The sequence below is a fragment of the Heliconius melpomene genome, chromosome 14 (assembly GCF_056956725.1).
Source record: "Heliconius melpomene rosina isolate 202511_hmr_F chromosome 14, ASM5695672v1, whole genome shotgun sequence".
NCBI lineage: Eukaryota > Metazoa > Arthropoda > Insecta > Lepidoptera > Nymphalidae > Heliconius > Heliconius melpomene.
The window spans coordinates 6,034,433-6,060,584 of NC_140402.1; the positions used below are offsets into that span (position 1 = coordinate 6,034,433).

Below are 26,152 nucleotides of genomic sequence, written 5' to 3' on the forward strand. Positions count from 1 at the left end.
TAAGCTATAAATTATTAGTACTTATGTTATTTTAAGTTAATATGTAATTTTTATCAAATCAACACAACCTTAACCTTACATAAACACTGTTGCTAACAACTTCTTACACAAGCGGTTCCGTGATTTTTTTGTTTGTGCCTTCTAATAAGCGCCCTTGAAAAGACTTCAACGCTTAACTAACGTTAAGTTCATTGATCCAACGTTTGGACTTAAAGATTGCTCATTGCGATTAATTTGACGTAAATCTTGGAGATTAAGTTATTTTCTATTCTATTCATTATGTAAATATAATTTAAAATATTTTTTATTATTGTTTTTTTCTATTTAAGACACGCGTTTAAATACGTGCTTAAATATGACAAGACGACACTTCATAGAGCATCTTATAATATAAGAGAGAAGAGAATAGAGTTTTATTATAAATTTAATAAAGATATTATTTTCTGTTTAAATAATTAGAGTTAACTTAGGTAAGTAAAATCTCATTACTTCCAACTATAAGTAATTAAAATGTATTTTATGAAAGCTTCAAAAAGTGAACTAAGGCAAGTATTTTTTTTAAGCTCAAAGCAGCACGAGACACCAGCACTAGTTGCAGGTGTGGCTGTAGATGCAGGTGCTGGTGCAGGCGGCGGGCGCGGGCGGGCCGCGCGGGCCGTGGCGGGCGGCGGCGGCGTGCCGGCAGTCGGCGGCGGATGGCGGTGGCGCGAGTGTGCGCGCACGTGCCGCGCCGGCACACGCGGCACGCGGCGCGCAGTACCGCGGCGGCGGGCGACGAGCACAGAGTGCCGCACGCGCCGGCATGCGACGTTAGCGGGAGCATGCTGCCGCTGCTGCCGCTGATCGTGCTGCCGCTCGTACTCGTGCGTCCGGCAGCAGGTGAGATTTCCATTTTATATTTTAACACGTTTTTTTTTTGTGTTTTTAGTATATAATTTAAATTTGTCTGTGGAAATGTATTGTGATAATTTCGGGTAGCTCGACTCGACCGGTAGAGCGGCTACCGGTACGAACGGTAAGTCCACGTTGTTTCTGTTGGTGAGTCCGTATTATTTATTTTTTTAATTCGTTTATTTCTCTAGTTAAAGCTAATTTAACTCGTACTAATTAACTTGTTTTAAATTGTCACTGGGACTTGGCAAACGAACGTCTTGCAGCGTTTCGCGCCAATTGTTTGTGCTACGATTTATTTCACTAAGTTTTTGTATAAACAACTTTTCGTCAGTGTTTCGTAAAACGGTGTGCGTAATTAATAACTTTCATTTGTTTTTGTAAAGAAACTATCGCTTAATTTACGTTAAAACCATTTATATTTAATATTTCGAGAAATATGTAAGTGATAAATTGTAAAACGGTTTGAAAATTATAAATAAAATAACCTCATTGACGGCTCATTCATTTTGTTTTGATAGCGACCGGAAGGCGGCGTGGTGGATACGCTAACGTTACTATAGCCAGTCAACAACCTGTGTGTTTGTGAGATTTGCGATTAACATAAGACTCTATTTCTTATTTTAACAAATAAATCTATTATTATATGTATAAAAATATATATATTTATATCTGGATATATTGGTTAAATGTGTTGTTGAAATATTTAAAAGTTGTTTTATTAATCGATTTTTTTTAAACACTAAAGTCATAAGTGAATTTATTAGCTTAATCGCTTAGCAATAACTAACGAACAGATACATTTTTAATACAAAAAGTTATAAATAATAAAATAAAATTAATTATAAGATTGCTTTTTTTTAATTGCAATTCGTTTGTAGCTTTTTATTTATTTAACTCTTAAAAAAACTTTATTTAACTTGTCATATAATAAAAGTTTTTAATTAATAAACATTATAATGGAAATATTGAAATATTCAAAATAGTAGGGGTCAATTAGATAGTCTTCATACGTATACGATAATATTATTTGAATTTAAAATACGTGACAATGTAGTTTGAAGTACAAATGTAGTTCTTGGAAAATATCTGAGTAAACAAAATTACTGTTCTTGTACAAACATAAGAATAAAGAAAATATTGACTTCCAAAATAAAAAAATCTAAATCCAAATAAGTAAGTAATGTCAGTCTTACGGAGAAGCATTAGCACTTTTAAAATATAATTTACTAAAATGTTCTTTTATAAGATTATTGGGAAAACCTTAAAATGTTTTAATAATGTTCATTATATTAATTAATAAACTAAACTAATTAATTGTATAAATATTTATTTACAGAATATTTAATTTAATCATTTAATCCCCAAATATGCAGGAATATTTAAATCTATATAATAAATTGACATAGATAAATGTCTAATGCAAAAGGTCTATTAATATTATGTATTTATCTCGTTGGCCATTACTGGACATTAAATAAGATCAGATTAAATTTACCTTTCGAGTGCTTAACAATTTGCAAAACTAGTTAAATTCTTGGCCAAGATTTATTTCCTAGCGACAATACTTCAAACGCCAATGCTATTTAGCCTTGTTACCCAATACAGAAATCAATTATTGGATAATTTAAATAATTTATCTATATATAAATGTAAGTAAATCAATAAGGATAGAACGGATGTCAACGATATTAACAGCCATTAACACCTAGATGGACTCATTCTTAGTTAATTATACGTAATTTAGCACCCCACCGTGTTGCACTTTTTAGCTTAGCGTTCATATAGAATTTTCTTGATTATATATTTTTTTGAAAATCCCTTACAAGAACTCGATTTTAAATACTTGTTAAAAAAACGTATAAAAATTTAAACGTAGTGGGATTTGAACCCGGATCTCTTGGAAACCGTCCAAGCGCTATAACCAACTGAGCCTAACTGTGAAATAACACTTTAAAAATGTTAGAGTTTTTGTTATGAATTTTCTGTCCTGAGTCCCTAATTTGGAAAAAAATATTGCAATTGTATTTATTATTTATTCGGCGAAGTCATTTGGAAAAAAATATATGGTATTTTTCGACTCTACATTCATTATATTTGCAATTTTATTTTAAAAATACACAAAGCGAATTCAGAACTGGAACTCTTTCGTATTATATTCGTCATTAATATTTCAGTCAAGTAATTGGAATCGTAAACGCTCGTCCAACCAACCTTCAAGTCATTTTTTGCATCATAAAAACATCGTAAAAGTAAAAAATAATTATTATTAAATCGATTTTGTTAAAATGTATGATAATTCAAAATTCACTGCTACTGACCTTTTGTTAGCACACCCTCAAAGAACTAAGTATATATATTTTTTTGTAATTTTATTTAATGTTTTAAGTTTTTTATATTTAATATTTTCATATCTTCGATCTGGTGTCAAGGCAAGGCGTGGCGTTAAGTTTCGCCTCTTAATATCTTGGCAAAAAATGGACAACAGAGTGTCTAAGCAGCAGAGGAAACCTAGTTCCCTCTGCCTATCCTGCCATGCGTAGTATACAGCGTGATACTAAAAAAATTTTGCTTTTTCTCTTAATATAGCACTAGACACCTACGAACAGCCTGTATACCATAAAGACTCTATTTTTTATTAGCTATCAAATGATTTTACATTAGCTATGCCACAACAATAACATATATTTATAAAGACATCAATATCTTTTAATGTTCATTATTACACTTCAATTACAGTGTACAAACTGCATAGAAAGAAGCATCACGAGAAAATGAGGAAAATAAAAAAAAATGAACGGAAACTCGCGTCGCATAGAGCCTCGCGCGGCCATTAAGTGCTCATAATAACGTCTATTACTGCAAATTGCAATTCCAGAAAAAAGTTTGACTGAAACAGTAGTATGTATAGATAAATACGTTTATATGCTCGTATATATCTAAAATACGAAAATTCATACGTAAAAAATCGTTTTTGAGAATTTACAAGCGAATATTCAATATGTAAATAGCATGTGAAATGTACATAACGGTATAAAACAATATTGTATCATATAAACGTAAATCCAGGGGCATAAGCTTGTTGAATTGTTGTGACAGGTTGTGGATTCGATTCCTATTCGAAGGATTGAAATATTTAATATTAACATTTCTTCACTCTGTTGTCGAGGCAAAAAGCCCGGCGTTTTGCCACTTAGCACGCAATCCATACAAAATTCGATGGGAATTGAGAAACGTAGAATCTGTAAAATTATATTAAAACCAATTCATGTCTGTATGAACAGGGGCGTATATCTGTAGATATTTTCTGAGGGGGCCGAAACTTGAATTATATATATAAAACTTGAAAACTTTGAACAGATATGTTCGTGAAAACGATATTTTCTAACTTTTCAGAGCATATTTTTAGTAAATTTTCTGGGGTGGACACTGGACTATACTGGGATGGGCCCGTTCATAAATATAAACTACGCCCATATGCATACATATGGAAGTATACTCACGTGCATAATAATGTATTAGATATATGTACCTACTGACTGTTTTGGTGAACTTGTGGAACGCATTTGCATGTGTAAATAAATATTAAAGCCGGCTTCGGTCGCCGCGGTCCGACGTGATGATTCCGAAGGAACCACAGACACCTGCGGGCTGGTGTTGTCCAACGAAATGGGACACAATCGATATCGATAGGAATTTGTATAGTTTTTTTTATTTGATATAAAATTCGTAATTTTAATCTATGCTTATAAAAAATTGTAACTGATCTCTGTTTGAACATGGAAGATATATGAGGTATTCTATTATTGGAGGCATTTATCATTGCAATGGAAACTAAAACAATGACTTTTAGAATTTTAGTCTGTTTGTCGGTTAGTCTGAGCGTTTGTGCACATACCCTTAACATTGAGTGTTTGTTTTATTTAATTATTTATTTAAATTAACTTTTCTGAAACTTTAGTTTTTAATGTAGAGTCTTCAAAGTGTTATTGAAATTAAAACAGGAACGGCGACGACGCCGGGAGCGGGTCGCTAGTTATAACTAAAATTATAAATCAGCAAAATCTTGATATAATGACAATCTAAAACTAATTAAAAACTATTCTTTCGCGAGAACGATACATTTAGTGTTCTCCAATATGCATATTACGTCGCCACTAACGGGTTTATTGCTTCGGAATGAACTCGGCCGTCTGCATGCCAAACGGCGATTCCTGGTGATCGCCCCTTTGAATTATGCGCACGGGCACGCTTACGCGTCTGCATTCAATCGCCTCGCGAGATTTATGTATGGAACGCCCGTCCAACACATACAAATGTTTCCTTGAATTTTGTACGTATTCCTTGCCCAGGTTTCGACATTTCAGTGTTTATTATAGTTTTGGGCACTAAGTTAGTTCCAAAAATTTTTCGTTACGGAGAAACCAGTCGATATCTTTAGTGCAATACGAGCACATCACTAAGTAAAAGTAAGTGACATGTTTCAATAGGGCTATATTAATAATATATGAAATATTTGAAAAATTAAAGTTAAACGTAAATAAGTGATGTTATGCTATATGAAAGCTAATTACTTTCCTTTTTTTATTTAAAAACTATTTATAGGTTATAATTTGCACCATGAGCACCACAAAGAAAATAAAAATATTCTCTTCCATACAAAATTGTTATGTCATAACAGTATCAAATAAGTTGGCACCCATTTGAAAATGCAAGTCAAAACTATCAACACAGTTTTACATTGATTTATTACATAAATGCTATATTACTTAAATAAATGAAAGCTCAAATTAAACACAGTTCTTAATACAAGGAAAAAAATCATAATTTACACTGCAATACATATTACAAATTAAATTTGCTAACAAATGATCTGTCTAAAGTGATTAAACTCTTATTCGCTGCACCTTTTAATTTTCCACGCTTGAGTTGTGCAGATTTTTTGGCAAAAACTCAAAAAAACTGACGTAAAACCACATCCGTGCGTCCGAATTTTGAAACTTATCAAATAGACATGATATGGACATTGGTATTTGTTTCAGAACAGATCTTCATTTGTCACTGTAACAGAGAAGTCATTTTTAAAATGTTTTAAAATTGGAATGTTATTTTTTTCACAATGAACCTGGCTGGATGGCTAATTTTTTCTTTTTTAAATAATATTAAACGACATGGATTCTGAATAATGTTTTTGTTAAAGCTTTTAAAAAATATCTGAGCTATATAGAATTAAAAATAATTATTTATTTTTTTATTCTCCAAAGAATGGAACTCTTCAGACAGATTTATTTCAATAATCAAACGGCTAGACGGCGAGTTAGCATATTATGCAAAATATAGTCCAGACACCTGCTTAAATATGTCCTTCAATGTCCCAGAACCGAAAACTAGGTCGCCCGAAGGCTGCCAGACGATCACCATTTTAAATTAGTCCCACAAACTTTAGAGACAATTAATGCATTTCGTAACGGCCCGTCCCTTGGTAACAGTTTGCGGACCATTTTATTAGAAGTCCTTCGGAATTTATTATACGAGTATATGCAAAACGTTATTGAAAAACCGAGAATATTTTATATAGAACATCCTATCTATGGAATATTTTAATTTTTTCGTTGTGGTGTCGAAGCATAAGCGCGGCGTTGAGTTTGGCCACTGAATAGGCTGCAGTACATCAAAAATTCGGTGGAAACTGAGATGGAGTGTCTCAACACTAGGGTCTCTCTGTCTATCTTGCTCCATGCAAATACAGCATGCAGCTCAAGAAGAGAATATTTAAGAAATTTTCTAGAAAGTATTTTTTTTTCAAACACCGTCCATATAAACTCCAATCGTGCAGTACATTGATAGAATTGATAGTTTTTATTTACATTTATGCCGAAGTAAAAACGAATCGCTGAGTAATGAAGCTTATTAAACACGTCTTTTAATAATTAAGTTTCCAAATCCTGCTGTATATCCGCATGACCTATAGTGTGTTCTTTTTTATTAAAAATAAAATATAGTAAATTTAAAGTAAGTAAATTCTTCTCATATTCCTGGACGCCTGCCTGGACGTCATTTGATTCACGCAGTCAGCTGTCACTCGACACCAGCTAAGAGAAATATAATTTTGGATATTTTGGGTCAACGGAACAACGGAAATAAACGGATCGTTGATAGAATAAAATCAAAACAAACACAGTTTATATTTAACTGCACGGTTTCAGCGGAGTTTATTCTGGTGCCATTCATGTTGTCATAAGTATCGAAGGTGACAGAGGCAAGCAGCTACTGGTCTATTTGCGTCTCGGCAGCGACACGTCATCCTGTTGTTTATTTTTCGCGTCCGCTTCAAAATTACTCTCTAATATCCATTATTTCTAAACATCTATTATATTTCTGTTGAGACCCGTCAGTGTTACTTTAAATGGGACAGGTTATGAGTTCAATTCCCACGTGTGGAAGTGAAAAATTTAATATTCTCATTTCTTCGATTTGTTCTCGAGGCAAAGTACGGCGTTGGGTTACGCCACACAATGTTCAATGCCTCCAGAATTCAGCATAAAATTAGAACCTCAGTGTCTTAACACTAGGTTCCCTCTGCCTTTCTTGTTGTGTGCAGGATACAGCGAGGAACTAAAAAAATCTATATAATTTATACTGTACTGGTCGATCACAACTCAGGCCACAGCTTAATAAAAGGAATTCTCTTATACATAGACTATAAAAAACATAGATTTCAATTCCTATGTTTCCTATGTATGAATTCACAAAAAAAAAATTAAAGAAAAAGAAAGAAGCATTTTAAACTGTGTAATAATAAATATATAGTCGATTATATTTACATATAGGTACATACCCATACAATACACGCTGCAGCCAACATATGAGATATCAATTAAAATTCCAAATTTTTTTTCATAGTTCAATTAATGAAGAATGTGATGAAAAACTAGCGAGCACGGTTAGGTTTAAATTAAAAATAGTTTTTGCAACAAACATAAAAAAAAACACCGAAGCATGTGGGTTCAGATCCGCGTCGCTTCCAAAATGTGGCGCCAATATTGACAACAGGCGGAGGCGGCCATTATTTATAACTAGCGAGCTGTTAGTGTTTTCACACTCTTTTTTTTTATTTGAAATACTGGTTTGAAATATAAAAATAAATGTTATAGCTTAAATAAAATATATATAAAAAATATATATTTTATAGTTTATATCAAAAATATGATTTTCAATAATAATATTTGCTCTAGCCTTCTATATACGGAATATCCGTACCTATATTATAAATTCGAAAGTAATTCTGTCTGTCTGTCTGTCTTTTACGCAATCAGGGCCAAACCGCTAATTTAATTGTGATAAAATACTCATATAGAGATACTAGAGATAGATATCTCGGGATGAACATAAGATATATTTTTTTCTCATATTTGTAATATTTTCGATATACACCAATATATTAAAATACTTATTAATTTGACATGCAATTTATTCCGCCATGTTAATAACAACCGTCGTTGCTAGGCAACGATTTGCAAAGTTTGTTGTTAGAAAACGTCACCAAAAATGAGCTTGCTTAACGCATCTCTCTATTGAAAACTGAAAATAATTTCATAAATATATTTAATAAATATTCGTATAGTTTAGTAGGGCGTAGCCGAGTACGGGTCCACTAGTTTTCCCATATATTAAACTCTTATATATTATAGTTTTTCTTTGTCATTGTTATAGTTTTACAAATACAGCCTATCTACGAGTATATAAATTTAAATTTTAAGATTGTATATAAACAAAAATTGTATACTACAAGCATAATACGTACGGAAGATAGGATGTAGCGCGAGTCAACGGCCGCGGTCCGCGCGAAAATGGCTATACAATTTCATTTGCATTTTTACCACTGTTCTCGGCGTCAACCTCTTTATAAAATGTTATTTATAATATTAATACTGTTTTTTTTATACAAGTAAATCAGCCGAGTTCTGGTTTGTTGTCAGGCAAACGATTATTTAGGCAGAAAGTTGAACTTTAATAAATCTTAAATGAAATATCTAAAACAATATAGAAAATATAAGAATATTATTCTTTTTAGTTTGTTTTAAGTATAAAAAAACTGGTTTATTATATATGCTTTAGTAAAACTCAAAATATTATAACTATAACCCATTTAGATTTTCATTTAACTTAAACTTACTTAACAACAAAATAACTAAAACTAAATTAAGGTTCCCTTAGCAACAATGGCGTACGAGTTTGAAATGTTTCATTATAGTGTGTTTTAAAATTAACACGTACAAAGTACAAAGAAAAAGGAGAGGCAGCTTGCCTGACCGGCTGCGGCGGGGGCTGCGCGGGCGGCGAGCACCGTCTGGCCCGCGTCTAGCGCACCTCTGACTCAGCCATGGAGCCCGGAATGCGTACACGCATCAGCTCTTAATATTACTTCTAGAATTATATTGTTTTTTATTATTTTGAAATGTGAAACTTACGCTATATCTTATATCTTATAACTTATATATTTATGTACAAAGCAATTAATTTATTTTATTTGTAAAATGTTTCTTTTTCTTTTTTTTTAGTTTAATGTTAAAACAGATATTAATAGCAGATATTTTAAATATTATATTGGAAGACCGGGATCTTCTAATACAGGCATTACTTGCTTAAAAGGAGATCTCTGTAACAATTATTTTTGTGTAAAATTTCTTGAACAAATAAAGTATCTATTTTTTTTGTTAAAGTTAAGAAGCTTCTAACATTTTTTTTTGTTATCTTAAATGTCTAAATATGGAACAATTAGAATCAAAATAGCACTTTTAATTTAACGGCGTTTAAATATTTTTATGTAAAATAGAAAATTAAATTTGTATTTTTGCTACGATCAAAGGGCAACGATAACAGAGCAGAGGTAATGTATTCATATCGGTTGCGTGCATATAGCTAATATGAATAAACACCGTTTCAACATGCACGCTAGTCCTCGGACCTTATATAATAATGTGCATTCGTCGCCATTAAAATGCACACGCTTGTACTACAATGTTTAATAGAAGTTTTTTTTTGTTGATAATATTATTAATATTATAATATTAATATTAATAATATCCCGCATATAGCAGGTGGTCAGAGGGAACCTTGTGATAAGAAACTCCGTTCTTCACTTACTTTCGAATTTTTCGGGTCATTGCGGTGTGTGGCGGATCCCACCGCCGAACTTTCGCCTTGGTGCCAGTGCAAAGAAATTAAATTATTAATAAATAATAGTTCATTTCCCCGAGAGGGGCTCCAATCCACAACGTGTTACACAGGTTCGATTCCCACTCGAAGCAACGATTAATTTAATACTTTCATTTCTTCGCTCCGGTAACGAGGCAAAGCGTGGCGTAGAGTTTCGCCAGTTAATAGGCTCCCAGAACGGAAAGCGGGAAAGGGAAATGTATTTTTGAAAACAAGCTGTCTTAACACTAGGCTCCAAGGTTCCCTCTTCCTATCCTGCTATTTGCGTGCAACTAAAATGAAATACTAAACAATTATATTAATCATCAGCCGGTATCTGCTGGTCGGGAATGGAGCGTGGCGGGCGATGCAGCTCGGTGGCGGCGCTACGAGTGGGACGCGCGGAGTGCTGCGCTGGCGGCGCACGCGCACCGGCCGCGTGGAGCCCTCGGGACCTGGACAGCGGGGAGATATTCTTCTATAAAGCTTTATCTGGTGGTGTACCTTGTACAGCGTGTGCGGGTAAGTATTTTTTTGTTGTTATTATGGATTAGTGGTTAGTTGAGGCCTATGCCTAGGTCCTAGACTGGAGGAAATTCGCCACTCAACACATGGAGGCATTGGAGGTATCCAGAGTGCGGCGGAAAGCGGGGATCGAAAGTGTCTTAATGATAATCAAAACTAACTTCTCAGGTTCCCTAATCCTACCCTGCTATATGTGGGTTATATATACCGTGAAATTAAAAAAATGATTAGGAGACTAAAAACTGTGTTTATATACAGCCATTTACTCCAAAACATATAAATATCTGATAAGATTACATCTATTTATATGTACAATTTAATATTCAATCAAAAATTATAAATACAAATTTTAATTTAATGCAATACAGAAGTAATAATTCATGAAATTGCAATCGCCCAATGAAATTAGCACTAATTATGCAATGTATATTTATATTGAAACTCGTTAAACGCTTTCAATAACGACTTTATAAGATAAGTTAGTTTAACGACATATTTGGGGCAGCTGACAAAGTAACAAGTAAAGTCGGAGGACGGATGTGTCTGTCCAATATCTGACAATATATCCTTCCTGTTCTAAGCTAAAATCTTAAACATAAACCTAAAACAAATTTCCAGTATCTAAAACAAATAAATATCTTGTGTCCAAAAAATAATTCTCGTTTCTGTTTGCAACGACTAAAATGGATATAAGCGAAACGATAAGCTTTTCCTATAGACTTAAATTAGCTTCAAATTGTATCCCGAACACAGCAGGGTATGCTGAAGGAATTTAGTGTTGAGACACTCCGTTTTCCATTTACCGCCGAAAAAGCTGCCAAATATTTTATTTTCTCGAGTGATCATCGAACTCACGACCTATGGTATTTGGCCTCTAGACTCGACTGCCTATAGATTTAAATAAGCAATAACAATAATTTAAATTATCTACCCAAAGGTCTACATCTGAATACATTTATCCATATTTAATAAGAAGATAAATTAGATTTATTCGTCCTGCAAAATGACGGTATCTATATATTTATAGTATAGGCACATGAATGAAAACACGTTTCATGCAAAACGACTTCTGCAATAGACCTGGTATGTGCTTTCTATTTACGTCTGCGTCTTGAAGCCGCTGTGGTACTGTTGGCTTAAGTCTGGTTGAAAACTAGGGTTGTATGTTCAAAGCTAAATAATTATTTATTGCAATATGGCCAGACACAAGGGCAGAGGTTATGGGTTCGATTACCATTCTAGAAAATGGAATATTTCATATTTTCATTTTTCGTTTTGGTGTCAACGCAATACGGTGAAAAGTGAGAAACGGAAGTATCTTAATGGGAACAGGGGTACACTAGGTTCCTAGGTTCTCTTTGCCTACCCTGCTATGTACGGGATACAACGTGAAATTGAAAAATAAGAAAAGAATTATTATATGCATATGCCCACAAAATAAGCTATTTTAATATTTGTTACTCTATTAAAATTAATTTAATGATAAAATTAATACTACAAAACCAATATATAACTATATTAAATTAAAGAGCATCTTCTTCTGTCTATAAATCTTTCAAGCATAATATATGAACAATTTCCAAAGAATTTTCAATTGGATATAGATTTAGATATAAACCCTCAGTATAAACTAACGCTGTACGATAAACGATTATTTTGCTAGAAATTAGAGCAATAGTGCATCGCCCGATAGATACAAGATAGGAATGTTTGTGGATGTTGTTAACCTATATCGCTGGCACTAACTACTTTTCACTACCTACCTTATATTAATAGTTAATACCCACCTAATATTAGATTTAAATTAAATAAGTAGAAATTGTGACTGTAAACGCGAAAGCCTCTAGGTTCGATTCCCACACGAGGAAATGAAATATTTGCATTTTGATTCCTTGCTCTGATAACGAAGCAAAGCGCGGCGTTAAGCTCCGCCATTCAACACGCAGTCCCGAGAATTCACCCGGATCCTACTTAATATTCACTGTTATATAATTCAAGTGTTATAACTTTTCTTTCTAAAATCTACGAAGCTAAATATTTCATTAATATTAATATACCTCTTAAATAAGTATAAATAGCAATAAGCAGTGTATGAGTAATTTATTTATACTTGTTAACTTGTAAATCATTTTATTTTAAAGAAAAAATCTAAAATTCTAGTCAAAAAAAAATAAAAAATAAAACACTGTCAGTTTAATGTAAATTACGTAATCTAAGAAACAAAAAAACTATTTACATTATCCGGAGAGCCTGTGAGAATATACATATGTATGTATTTAAAATTAAATAGAAACTACAGACAATTGTGTTAGGTGATAAGTGCGCATGTTTTATCATGTCTTTGTAATTGAAAAGGTACTCTAAATACTACTTAAAAAGATAACTAATGTAATATTTTCATTATAAATAGGAAATACCCACATAAATATTTTTTGCTTGAATATAATAATAGAATATAAAAAATGATATTCTATTATTATATTCTACGATTTTACATAACAAAATTATATATTTGTAAATATCATTTAGATATGCACGATGTATCGCTACAGAGAAGCCTACACAAAAATTACAAGGGATTCGAATATGACTTTTATCTCAAATCTTAGAAAGCTTTCATTGATCTTACTTAAGCAATTTTTTTTTCAGTAGATCCCGTATATAGCAGGATAGGCAGAGGGCAATTCGTGTTAAGACACGCCGCTCCCCACTTCCCACCAATTCCAATTTTCGAGTCATAGCGTGTTGAGTAGCGGAACTTAACGCCGCGCTTTAACAATACTTCTTATATAACACACAAGTATTTCAACAGAGTCGTGCGCCGGCGTCTCCTGCGGCTCGGGGCGGCGGTGCGTGGTGCGGGGCGGGCGCGCGCGCTGCGTGTGCGCAGCCACGTGCCGGCGCGCGGGCCCCGTGTGTGGCAGCGACGGCAAGACCTACCGCTCTCTCTGCCGCCTGAGGCGGAGGGCCTGCCGCCGCCCCGCCAAGCATCTCACCCTTGACTATCCGGGGCCTTGCCATGGTAAGTAACATGACGAAAATTCATAAGTTAAAAGAGATATTCAAAAACATTGCAATCGCGAAACAAATACTTACACGAAAGTTTCTTGTGATAAACGAATAATGGATTAATCTTTCACGGGGTTTCCTCTATTTTTTAGTACGGAGTAACTTCATACTTTAAATAATCCATTGAATGTGCAAAATATGCAAAGAAAAAAGTGCATAACTGATCAATTTCAAACAAAATTACCACCCTATAATATCTATGTCCTAAGAAATGGTAAGAATTTAGAAAAAACTATAGGTAAACCTACCCACATCTTAGGTAACCATTCTCTCTTAGTGCTATACTAACGAAACTTGATACCATCTGGTGCTTGATCGAGCATAAGGCCAATGATTTTAAATGCACTCTGATTACACATTTAATACTTCCGGAAGCTTAAACGCCATTTTCGCTAACATATTTAATGTTATTTGAGGTCGATGTAGCGCAAGGGTGGGATTGTACGATGATTGTGGGTTCCATCCCCACTCCGTGAAAATCATTTAATTTATATTTAATATAATAATCTTGCAATATCTTATGAAATAGCTGCAAGATAATTAAAACACCTAATTGCCTTAGAGTTAAAATTTCATCGTATATGCAAATCACTAACAGGAATAACTAGAAATCGTGCCTACCTCTATTTCACTAGAGTTGTATAAAATATTATCATTATAAATAGCGTTAAAGTTAGAAAATATCAATAAAATACCTCCTGTAGTTTTCATACGATAATTTTAGAATTCATATTGGATATATAAATTGCATGTCTGTTGATACAATGGTATTTCATTTTAATATCGAATTCCAGATAACAAAAATCTTTTTCACGCTGTATCCCGCACACAGCAGGGGAGGCAGAGGGAACCTATTGTTATTAAGACTCCCAGCTCCCTATTTTCCGAAGGTTAATAAATTAAAAATATAAATTTAAATAAATATTTCATGTTGTCTATTGGTGATCGAATCAATAACCAGTCGCGTTTACATACTTGTAGCCTCCGCCACGACTGGCCTGCAGCTAAGTTTACCTAAATGTATTTACGCGTGCATCGCCATCTGGCGCCCAGGAACCATAACCAACGTCCAGAAAGCTTTCACTGATCCTACTTTAGCAGTAGCTTATCTTAATGTCCAATAAATTCGATCGGTTATAAATATATAATAATTCAAGCGCAAATAATCGAACAATCGATTTACGACCGTCGCGAATTATTTTAGTACACTTCTTCGGTTATAAATTGTGATCAATAATATCGAACCATATAAACATCATAACCAATAAGGATAAATAATTGCTATATGTAGAGAAGAGGTACAGCGGGAAGGCAAATAAGGGGGAAGAAATAAAAATATTAAATATTTCATTTCCTGGAATGGGGATTAAATTCACAATCTGTCGCACTTAAGTAACACGGTTGTGCCTGCGCCAGGAGTGGCTTCAAAGCCTCAAACTTAAGCTCAGGTTTGAAAAAAAAACAGCTTAAGCAAGAAAATTGCATAATCTATATATATAAAAGGACTTGTCCTCACTGACTGAGGTAAGACGCACGCACAGCCTTAACCGCTGATGGTAAAAACGTTAAATTTGGACAAAAGTTTACTTTTGTAATCTGGACATCCACTAAGAAGGGATTTTGAAAAATTTTAACCCTAAAGGGGTGAAATAGGGGTTCAAAGTTTGTATGGAAAAAAATTTAAATCGGCACGGATTTTTATAAAATTTGAAATTTAGATTTTTAAAAGTATTTAATTGAATACGTGTTTCATCGCTTTCTAGAATTCTCTCCCTAAGGGTGCAAATAAGGGGTGGAAAGTTTGTATAGGTTTTTTTAAATCGTCACCAATTTTCATAAAATTTGAAATTCAGACTCTTAAACCTATATAATTAAACACATGTTTCATGGTTTTCTAGAATTCACCCCCTAAGGGTGCAAATAAGGGGTTGAAAGTTTGTATGGAAAATTCTTTAAATAGCCACCGATTTTTATAAAATTTGAAATTTAGACTTAAAAATATTTCATTGAACACATATTTCATGGGTTATTAGAATTCACCCTTAAATAGGCAAGCGAAGCTGCGCGCGTCCGCTAGTATAAGTATAATCTTCCTACATTTATGTCTATAGTTGAAAGCTCCATCAAAGTTTACTGGCTCATTATTGGTGCGGTGAAGCCTAACCGGTGGCTAACCGACCTGCCATGCGTATCGCATATAAGAATATTTTAAATGCACACTATTATTAGTGTTAAATATTTTTTATATAATGATTTTTTTCGCTTTACGTTCTATACTGCACATAGCATTAAGCTGAGCGAACCTGGGAACCTAGAGTAAAGACTTTTCTATTCTGTTCCCCAGCTTCCATCGAATTCTGGAGGCAATGCGTGTTGAGTAGCAGAACCCAATTATACGCTTTTTAGACATATTTCAGATATATTTTATATTTATTTTTACATCAAATATGTCAACGACCCGATGTTGACATAATTATTAATAAGCTATAAGTTTTCCAAGCTCTCGAAGAAACCAGATCTTATAGTAGCTCGAGCCTCGAGGTTAATCTTACTATAACATTAATTTTACCGGCACATGTAGTCACACACCGCAAAGGCTATCTCATCTTGCTTGTGGCTGTAATGAGGCCTAGCGGGTTACTATATACGATAACATAATTATTTGAGTATTTTATGCTTCACGCTGAATCCCGCACATAGCAGGGTAGGCACAGGGAACCTAGGAACCTAGTGATAAGACACTCCGTACCCATTAAGATACTTTCGTTCCTACTGTTCACCGGGAAACTCCATGCCGTGGTTTGCTTCGTTACCAGAGCGCAATTAAAAAATTAAAAATTTAATTTCCTCGACTGGGAATCGAACCTGCAACCTATTATGTTAACAGCCGCTGGCTAGTGCCCCTGATCAAGCACAGGCCTGACAGGCCTCAAATCCAGAATTCTATCCATATATTTATTAATTATACACTAGATATTTTCAAAACAGAGAATTATCATTCACTGTGACTAATTGCCTTGCATTTATTGTGAACTCACTTTAAATGGTTTATTGGCAACCAGCAATCAAAGGTAGCCCGGAGCGTTCTAGTATTGACTGCTGACTATAATTACGGGTTGCTTTCCGCGCCGGGGCACGGGGGCCGTTTATATCATTTCTTATAAGCATATTTATCCTTGTCCCGGACACACCTTTAGTAAATAACTCTATATCGGTCTGGTAGTGTTGTTTTGAGGCCAGTCATGGTGCAGGGGCACTAAGTGTGACTGTTAACGCGATTGGTTGTGAGTTCGATTCACATTCGAGGAAATGAAATATTTGATTATATTTATATTTTCATTTCTTTGCTCTGATGTTGAGGCTAAGCGCGGCGTTGAGTTACGCCATTCAACACGCAATGCCTGCAAAGAATTGGACGAAAGGAAGTGTCTTAACATTAGGTTCCCTCTGCCTACTTTACTGTATACAGCCTTTGAATAGATTTTTAGTCTAGTAGGTACTTGTGTTTTGTCCGTACGAGGCCCGCGATATGTCTCTATCGGGCCCGTCTCAATAATAGTTGATTGCGATGCACGGTGCGTCTGGCCGGCCGCGTCGCCCGGGGTGCGTGCATGTGAATGAGACCTCCACATCCCAACCACCGGTTTTCGAATCTCGATCTTTGTAAATCAAAAGCACGTTTTTTACATTTGTTTTAGCGTCACGCTGTATCCCGCACATAACAGGGTAGACAGAGGGAAGGAGGGAGGGCCCATTTTCCGCCAAATTCTGGAGACAATGCGTGTTGAGAGGCAGAACTCAACGCGGCGTCTTGCCTCCACACCAAAGCGAAGAAATAGAAATATCAAATATTTAATATCCTCGATTGGGAATCGAACCCACAACCAATCGCATTTACAGTCAAACCTTGTGCCTCTGCGCCACGACTGGCCTCTTTTACGTATTTATAGAATCTTTATCAGAACATCCAATTCAATAGGCCATAGTAATGACCATCCTGTATTACACGCTGCGTAGGACCTGTTTCTTTTTTTTTATTTCTCCTTGCGGCTTCTAAAGTTAATTAATTGCAGTAGAAAAAGTAAATTACAGTACAATTTTCCATACAATTCTAGGTTGTCTGCGAATAATGACTCATTGGCCGACCGTTTATCTGTACGTAAATACAAAAAAAAATGCAAATTATATACTGTTGATTTAAAAATTTGCTAAAACATAGCTTGTTACCTAAATATCACTAATTTAGTGTTGTTTACTATTTTCTCACTATAAATATTAAAAAATATAAAAAAATCTACCGAATTCTGGAGACATTACGTGTTGAGTGGCGGACTTCAACGCCGCGCTTTGCCTGAGATGAAATGGAAATATAATTTTACAAAGTAATAAAAATTGTACCTACTCTTTAAATTTATTTACTAGAATTTTATTTTCTCATTTTATTTTACTCCGCTACTTGTTTTAACGAAGAAAAATTCATTATTCAATATGTGTAGCACTGTGGGAGCAACAGGAACCGTGAGACGATACAACTGAGACATTTGCATCTTTGACGTCCTTTCTAACAGTGCATGTGTTTCTGTTTTTTTTATTTTCTAATTTTTTTTTATATTCTGGGTAACCGCTAGAGGAACTAAGTGTTAAGACACCCCATTCACCTGTTTCAACCAAGTTTTCTGGATATTTCATATTAAGCGGCGGAACACAACACCGCGCTTTGTCATCTAACCAGAACGAGTAATAAATTCGATTCCCATTTAGGGGAACAATTATATTATTTTATTATAACTTTTGCGCTCTCAGGCTCAAAAATTGGGCGGTGAGCTGAGAACTGAGTGTCTCAACACTTAACACTAACTACTACTTACACAACCATAACCACTAACCTTAACCATAAAAAAAATATTTAAAAACAAATAAATTATTTAAAAAATCCCCTACATCTAAAAACCGGATATAATTAAGCATATATATATATATACTAATATACTTGTTCAGCTTAGCTGGTCGGTAGGCGTCGAGCGTTTCCCAGTACCGTGTAATTGCCAACTTCCATTCCAATAAAACTATTTTAGCACTGCTACACCAAGTGACAGTTTCAAAGGAAAATATATTCGAAAACGTATGGTTAGCTACGATAGCCATGGTCAGCAGGATGTCATCCGAGTGCAGAATGGGTGCAATTATGAGGAACCGGCTGACAAGCTTCCTCCGTTACGCACACAGATAATGTATAACTCAATGGACGCGAAAAGAAACTCTCACAGATTATAAATATACGTCTGCGAGCGTATGTCAATAAAAAATAAAACCATGTTTTAACAGCGCATAAAAATAACGCGCTATGAAATAAATAACGTTTATTGCGTGTTTTTTAATTCGATTGCTAGATGTTGATGCTCATTCATAAATTCTGGATGAAATTCTTTGTCTAAATTTAAATTGTTTTTAAGTGTTTGTTGCGTACAAAATTATATTAAACTTATTTAGTAAATAGTTTATATGCTATAAAGTGATAGGAAATACTATAAATTGTTATAATAATTATTGTTACAGATATAATATTAGTTGAGGGCGTCGTGGTGCAGGGGCACATCCGTGTAACAGTAAACGCGACGAGTTTGGGTTCGATTCCCACTAGAGCGAAATTAATTATTATATATAATATAAAGTTCCTCGTAAAGTTCCACCACCTAACGCGTAGTGCCTCAAAAAATCGACGTAAAGTGGGTAACGGAGTGTCTTAACACTAGTTTCCCCTGCTATGGCGTGACACTGAAAAAAATAATAATATTAATTATAATTACATATTATATAATAATTAGTGGCTATTGTTACGAGCACTTGAAACAACCATTAGCGAGTTCGGCCCAGCCTGGGCCCAGACAGTCGTCCTCATTCCATAATATGAATAATAATCCCTCGACTTACAAGATAACGTCAATGTAATGGGAGATCTTAAGATATACCAAATTATGATATTTAACTTGACGCTTCAAGTGCTATGAAGTAGATGAGCTTAAGTTAAGTACTCTGATATAGGAAATTATTTTGTTTTTATCGAACCCACACCTGTCGCGTACATTCACACGCTTGTGCCAGGACGCCACGACTGGCTTTAAGTTTTATGTTGTTTTTAAAATAAAAAAATAATCAGCTTCACGCTTTATCCCGCACACAGCAGGGTAGGCAGATAGAACCTAGTATTAATTCTACCGAATTCTAGAGGCATTGCGAAAACATGAAATATTTAATTTCCTCGATTGGGAATCGAACTCACAACCAGTCGCTTTTACAATCACACATTTGTACCAAAACGCCACAACCGGCCTCAATTAAAAAATTAATTTTTTTTTACATATTATTTGTAGTACAGATAATTCAACATTTGAATGAAATATCTTGCCCCAATAAATATAGATTTTCACCTCCGTACCTCGTACTCCCAATAAAAGACATTCACATGACCTATTTTCCCTACTTATTCTAAGAACAATGTGTCATTTCGGAAAATAAACACGAAAACACATAATAATAAGTATGAACACATTTAATGTGCAACCACATCGTAGTAGATATTTTACGAGCGGAGGCAGTCCGTGCAATGCAAATTCTTGTAATATTCGCTTCTTTCACAGCTTCTTAAAATAACATGTTAAATATTTCGTCGGTTTGCCTGCTTTCTTTGTAGCCTACCTTGATGTGAGGTAGGCAGAGGGAACCTAGTGTTAAGACACTCCGCTCCCTATTTCCCCTCGAATTCTGGAAACTTACCTGTTGAATGGCTGAACTCAACGCGTTACCTCGACACTAGAGCGAATAAAAAGGAAATATTAAATATTTAATTTCCTTGAGTGGGAATCGAACCCACGATCTCTCTCGTTTACAGTCCACTCGTGCCCCTGCGCCACGAATGTCTTAATTTAAGATCTATAATTAGTTTAAGGTGCTCCAGTTGACGTAACATTGTTGCAATACAGTGCAATGTATATTTGAAAGCCAGCTCTAAATGTTTCAGTGACAGTGGCGCGTGCCAAGACGCCGACATACTATTAAATACACTGTTTATTGTAGAGATTCTCGTAAAGTATATACAATACTAGCGGCCCGCCCGCGGCTTCGCCTGCGTGAACTACGTTATTATTAATTTCTGTCTCCATGAGTACCTACGTCTTATAAGTGACGTCCATGCAAAATTTAAGACTCCTAGCATTTGTTGTAACGAAGTTTCATACAAACTTTCAACTCCAAAAACAACCCTTTAGAAGTCGAATATAGCAGATTCCCGTCTTAGCGAGCACCTACGTCCTATAAGTAACTCCTATGCAAAATTTGAGATTCCTAGCACATGTAGTTTCTGAGCTTTCGTGATGAGTGAGTGATCTTTCGATTTTATATATATAGAAGATAGATAATATAAGAAAAATGAATTAAATTAAAATTATATTGAACCTATATAGACCCTATAGTAAAGTCAATGAAAATTTTAATCTGTCAATTATTGCGTGAAGCATGTGAATGTATAGCGATGGTTATAGGTTCCATCTTCACTCGGGGGAATGAATTATTATTTTTTAATATTTTCATTTCTTTGCCTTTGGTACCAAGGCAAAAGCGCGGCGTTGAGCTCTGCCACTCATTACGCAATGCCTCGAAAATTCGACGGAAATTGGAGATCGGAGTGTCTTAACACTGGATTTCCTCTGCCTATTCCGCTTTATTCGGGATAAAGAGTGAAGCTGAAAAAAAGAAATCAATTGCGTATTATTATTGCTTCTACAATAAAAAGAAACAGTTTATAGCTGTTAATTTTAAAAGCAACAATTTTATGGGAGCTAAATTTGCTTTGCACTTTATATTGGTACCATTAGTGCCTCACTCCATGAGCCAGACACCAGTTTTATAAGAGCAACCGTCGGCGGCCTGGTTCCAACCATGATAAATTCTCTGTAATCTAAGCTCTAAAGTGGCTGCACTTGATCGCTGTCTAGACTAGACTATCTATCGTCGGTCTACGAGTATAAACCGCAATACGATACAATCCACCGGGAAAGGCGTCCAGTATTAGCGGAGCAGGCCACTCTCGTTAGTCTGATTTCTACTAGACACATTATTATATTACAATGGCAGTTGACTTTAAAGTGTTCGCCAAACTTTAATTACGATTATTCTTATCAAGTACCTATACAAACATAACTAAATGTACATAGACTAGACACTATGGCTTTTTGAAAATATGTCAAACTAGCGACCCACATGCGGCTTCGCCCGCTTAAACTTTTAGTTATATTATATCCTCACTGTAAAAAAGATTTAAATATTTTTTTATCTAAATCTGTCCAGTAATTTGTGTGTGAAAGTGAAACATTCATCTTCATAATATTTCAGATTTATAATATTAGTAAGATTAGACAAATACTTAAGCACGTTTTATATTATACCTGAATAAGACTAACTTTCAAACTACATATTATTCTATCTAACAATTATTCAATTTCCAGTTGGAAGCTGCGAAGGCGTACGTTGCGGCGGCGATAAACGCTGCGTGCTAGACGCGGAGCTGGGCGCGCACTGCGTGCGGTGCGGCGCGTGCAGCGTGGCTGGCGCGCCCGTGTGCGCTGTGGACGGCCGCACGTACGCGGGCGCGTGCGCGCTGCGGAAAGCAGCTTGTGAGCGAGGTAGAGCACTGCCGCTGGCGTATAAGGGATCTTGTATAGGTTAGTATTGTTGTTATTCGGTTTTTTTGTGGAAAGGCGTATTGCTTGCCGGTAACATGTTTAATGGCACCTAAGCTGCATAGATAAGACAAAAACGTCAGCACAGCTGCAGGTTTGGCCGTACACAATGCAGTATTAGTACGTACGAAACGTGGTTATTGCAGAATAAAAGAAAGATGAATGCTATGGAGATGCCATCTCTTCGTAGGATATGCGGAGTCAGCTTAGCTGATCGAATCCGTACTAGCAAGGATGTCAATGAAGGAACAATGAAAATAAAGAACGTTTGGTTACGTCGAACTGATGAATGTTGAAAGAATGAAAAAAATATTTATGAAGGAAATGTGAGCAGTGAGAGAAGTAGGAGACCTAGGTTGACTTTCGTCGTTCTTTCGTTGGTGTGGCCGTCTAGTAGATTCGCCGCCATGTACAATAAATTGACGTATGGGTATTTTTGTGCAGCGAACGCGACGTGCGCGCGAGTGCGCTGCGGCAGCGGGCAGCGCTGCGCGGCGGGCGGTGCGAGCGGCGCGCGCTGTGTATCGTGCGGCGCGTGCGGCGGCGGCGCGCGGCGCCCCCTGTGCGGCTCCGACAGCCGCACCTACGCGTCCTGGTGCCGCCTGCAGCGCGCCGCCTGCCACGCCGGCACCGTCGTGGACCCACTGCACCCGGGGCCTTGCAAAGGTAGCTAGCTAGCAGGAATTCTGCCCTCTGTATTTGTTTTATGGGAAAAGACAAGGCAAATGAGCATTTGAGTCATCACTTACCATCAGTGATCACCGCCGCCCACGACCCAGTGGAGAGAGTAACGTAATATATTGTAGCTCTAATTACTCAGTAAAACTTTGCCTTTTCATAACATGAAAAACCCCAATCATTACCTATGTAGTTAACTAACTAAAAATTACCTCATCATCTTTTCAGGAAACAAAAATATAACGGACAATAGTGTGACTGACGAGAAACATGGCGAGGATGTAGACACGTCACGAGTTCTATAGTCGTAGACTGCAGTGTAGCCGTCTCTGTAGCTCTTCCACAGCCCGGTGTTAAACGCCCTTTTACGAAGACTGCGTTTGAAACAAGAGGTTAACAGGTGTAAGGGAAGACGAAAGCAGCGATTTCAATCCTCGATGTTAAACAACCGAATCAAAACGAGAAAACGACTAAGATCTTTAAAAATGTACTTATAATATTACGGCTTCTGTCAGAGGTGAACAGAACAATAAAAGACCGCTTAATTGGTTAAAATCTTCGTCTGATCCACAATTGACAGACAGTTTACTTTGATGTGGGCGATCGGAGACAAATATCTAGAGCCAGTCGAATAAATAAATTCTTAATTAACGTAGGTTTAGGAGAATTCTCAAACAGTTGCACATTTTTCGACTTTTGTAGATAAATAATATCTATAGTTATTAATAATTAACACTTTACATTATTAAAATTGAGCACCAAATTGTACTTAATGTTTAGTCAAAATGTTATACATAGAGATGTAGGTAGCACAATATTCGGTACGTTTATGTGGGTATTTCTAAAAAAGGAATTCCTTTCTGTCTAAAGCTAGGATCGACTTATTTTCATTGGACTGACGATTGTTCTTAAAATTATAACTTTTAGTATTTTAAGAATTAAGTAATTTACTTCACGTAATGTGGTTTTAACGCTTATGCAATATTTATTATTAAGTTATAAAAGTTTTAGTGCAATAATGTTATTGAAAATTGTGTGAAATTTATGTTTACGTGTTTTGTTTTATTTTAATTTTTATATACATAAATGGTGTGTCGCTGAAACAATAAATTATAATTCGATCGATTTAAAAACGTTATGAAAATACTTATTTCAGTATTATGTCTAAGTAAGATTTTTAGAATTATTATTGATATTTTTTTTTATTATTACTATTATTATTTTCGAAACACTTTATGATGAAATTAGGTGACTTTATAGACTGTAGATTAAAATAAAGTAATTTATTGTTACTTTTAAATTATTTCCAAAATGTTTCCATGAATAATTCGTATGGATGTCAGTTGTGAATTTATCGAACTAATTGCACGATGAATGACACTCGTAAAATTATGTTTCTCGACGTCCTGCTTAGCTTTAAATAGTTTATTTGATTTCTTTAATATAGACTATTAGTCCACATAAGTCTTATTTTATTAATATTATTTAAGTTTTATTTAGTGTCATAATGTGTTTAATTTAATATTTTTTTACTTAAAAAACTATGTGTAAGATCTCAAATGCATAGGGGAAACATATTATAAATCAGGCATAAATATAGTTTTATAAAATTCAAACGATATATTGTGTTTTTAAAAAGGTGATCCAAAGAATGGTGGAGATGAATGGTTTGGTTTCATATAATTTAAGATTTTGTAAAAAAAAATTGTTTTGTATAAGACATTTTGACTGCCAATTATTGGTAACAACTAATATCAAGATGTAAGATTTTTTTTTGTTATTGACACGAATTTAATCTTTATATTTCAATTTGTGAAACAAACCAAATTGATAGTTTATAACTATGCAGAATGTTATCAATAGACAATTATAAAAAAAAATTACATTGCAAAAACTTCAATTAGGTATTAAAAAGGATTGAAGAATTGAACTTAATTTATTTGTAACTTTTCAAAAACAAAAAAGAAATAAATATTAAAAATAAATTCTTATTGTATTCCTAATTTGCGGTCAAAATGTAAGAGCACTGATTCGTTACAGTGACCTTTTGTGAAATTGAAATATGTTGAGTATGTTTTAGAGTTATGTTATTTTGTATGCTCGCTATAAAGTAATATTTATACATTTTCATATTGTGGACTATATATTTTTAATACTTAACTATTTTATATTCTTAACGACTTCGCTCTTGTCAATTATTTTCTGTACGCGTAAACAAACATACTAGAATACCGTAAAAATCTATACGGTTAAAGTTAACGAGATCTATTTTTCCAATTTTAACAGTGAATACGTCTTATAAAAATTAATATAATTGTTTTACTTAATTATATTTATATTATATTTCTCTAAATTTATGTGAAATTGTTAACAATATTTTAATCTGCAATATTTTTAACATGTAACCAATACGCATATAAAACCATAATACATAATCTGTAGTCTTAAATATCCATGAATTCTAACCAACTAACAAAACTATATAAAAGATTTACAGTTTGGTCAGTTTGTATGAAATAATAATATTATTAATTAATCCCTCATTATAATTTCCAATTCCTAATAGAATATGTATTCACGTTAAAAAATCCAACATGGCGGTAATGTAGCGTTGTTTTCGCGTACACTTTATTCAATTGTTAATTGTACTGTTGTAATTGAACTACTAAATTGTTGTAGTTAACTCATTCGAACTTTAGATGAGATGATGTATAATATATTGTCCTTGTTTCTTCATAAATATTTTACATGGATTAATGACTTTTATTATCTACCTAAATAGAATAATTCTTGTATTGCAATAAAATTATTTTAAAAAAAAACATGTAATGGTTAAACAATTTAAACATAATACGTAAAAAAAGTGGGGAACGGTAATGTCAAAGTAGGAACAAATTGTCTTAACACTAGGTCCCCAGATTCCCTCTCCTATTCTGTTGTGTGTGGGATGTGCAGTATGAAGCTAGAAGAATAAAAATGTCTAAAAACACATATACATATTAAACTTTGAAATATTATTAAAGAAACAATAATTAAAATTATTACAATAAAATAAA

The 26,152-nt window shown here is 34.5% G+C and overlaps 1 protein-coding gene across 2 annotated transcripts; it reads left to right on the top strand.

Moving 5' to 3' along the window:
• Positions 1-694: 694 nt before the first annotated feature.
• On the top strand, positions 695-25,849 carry LOC146532122 (follistatin-like). 2 transcript variants are annotated; one of them, XM_085197141.1, is made up of 6 exons: positions 695-879; positions 10,420-10,611; positions 13,427-13,636; positions 22,185-22,400; positions 22,863-23,084; positions 23,325-25,849. In XM_085197141.1, the coding sequence occupies exons 1-6, from the start codon at positions 696-698 to the stop codon at positions 23,399-23,401; spliced, it is 1,101 nt and encodes a 366-aa protein (XP_085053267.1). In that variant the 5' UTR covers position 695; the 3' UTR covers positions 23,402-25,849. The 2 variants fall into 2 exon arrangements, with proteins under 2 accessions (XP_085053267.1, XP_085053268.1); XM_085197142.1 differs by lacking the exon at positions 695-879 and adding an exon at positions 888-1,015.
• The last annotated feature ends 303 nt before the right edge of the window (positions 25,850-26,152 follow it).

Excerpts from the sequence above, each read along its gene's own strand:
- LOC146532122 (XM_085197141.1), top strand. The coding sequence starts at position 696 with ATGGCGGTGGCGCGAGTGTGCGCGCACGTGCCGCGCCGGCACACGCGG. Across the intron at positions 880-10,419 it reads ACTCGTGCGTCCGGCAGCAG|CCGGTATCTGCTGGTCGGGA; the intron begins GTGAGATTTCCA and ends ATTAATCATCAG. Across the intron at positions 10,612-13,426 it reads ACCTTGTACAGCGTGTGCGG|AGTCGTGCGCCGGCGTCTCC; the intron begins GTAAGTATTTTT and ends GTATTTCAACAG.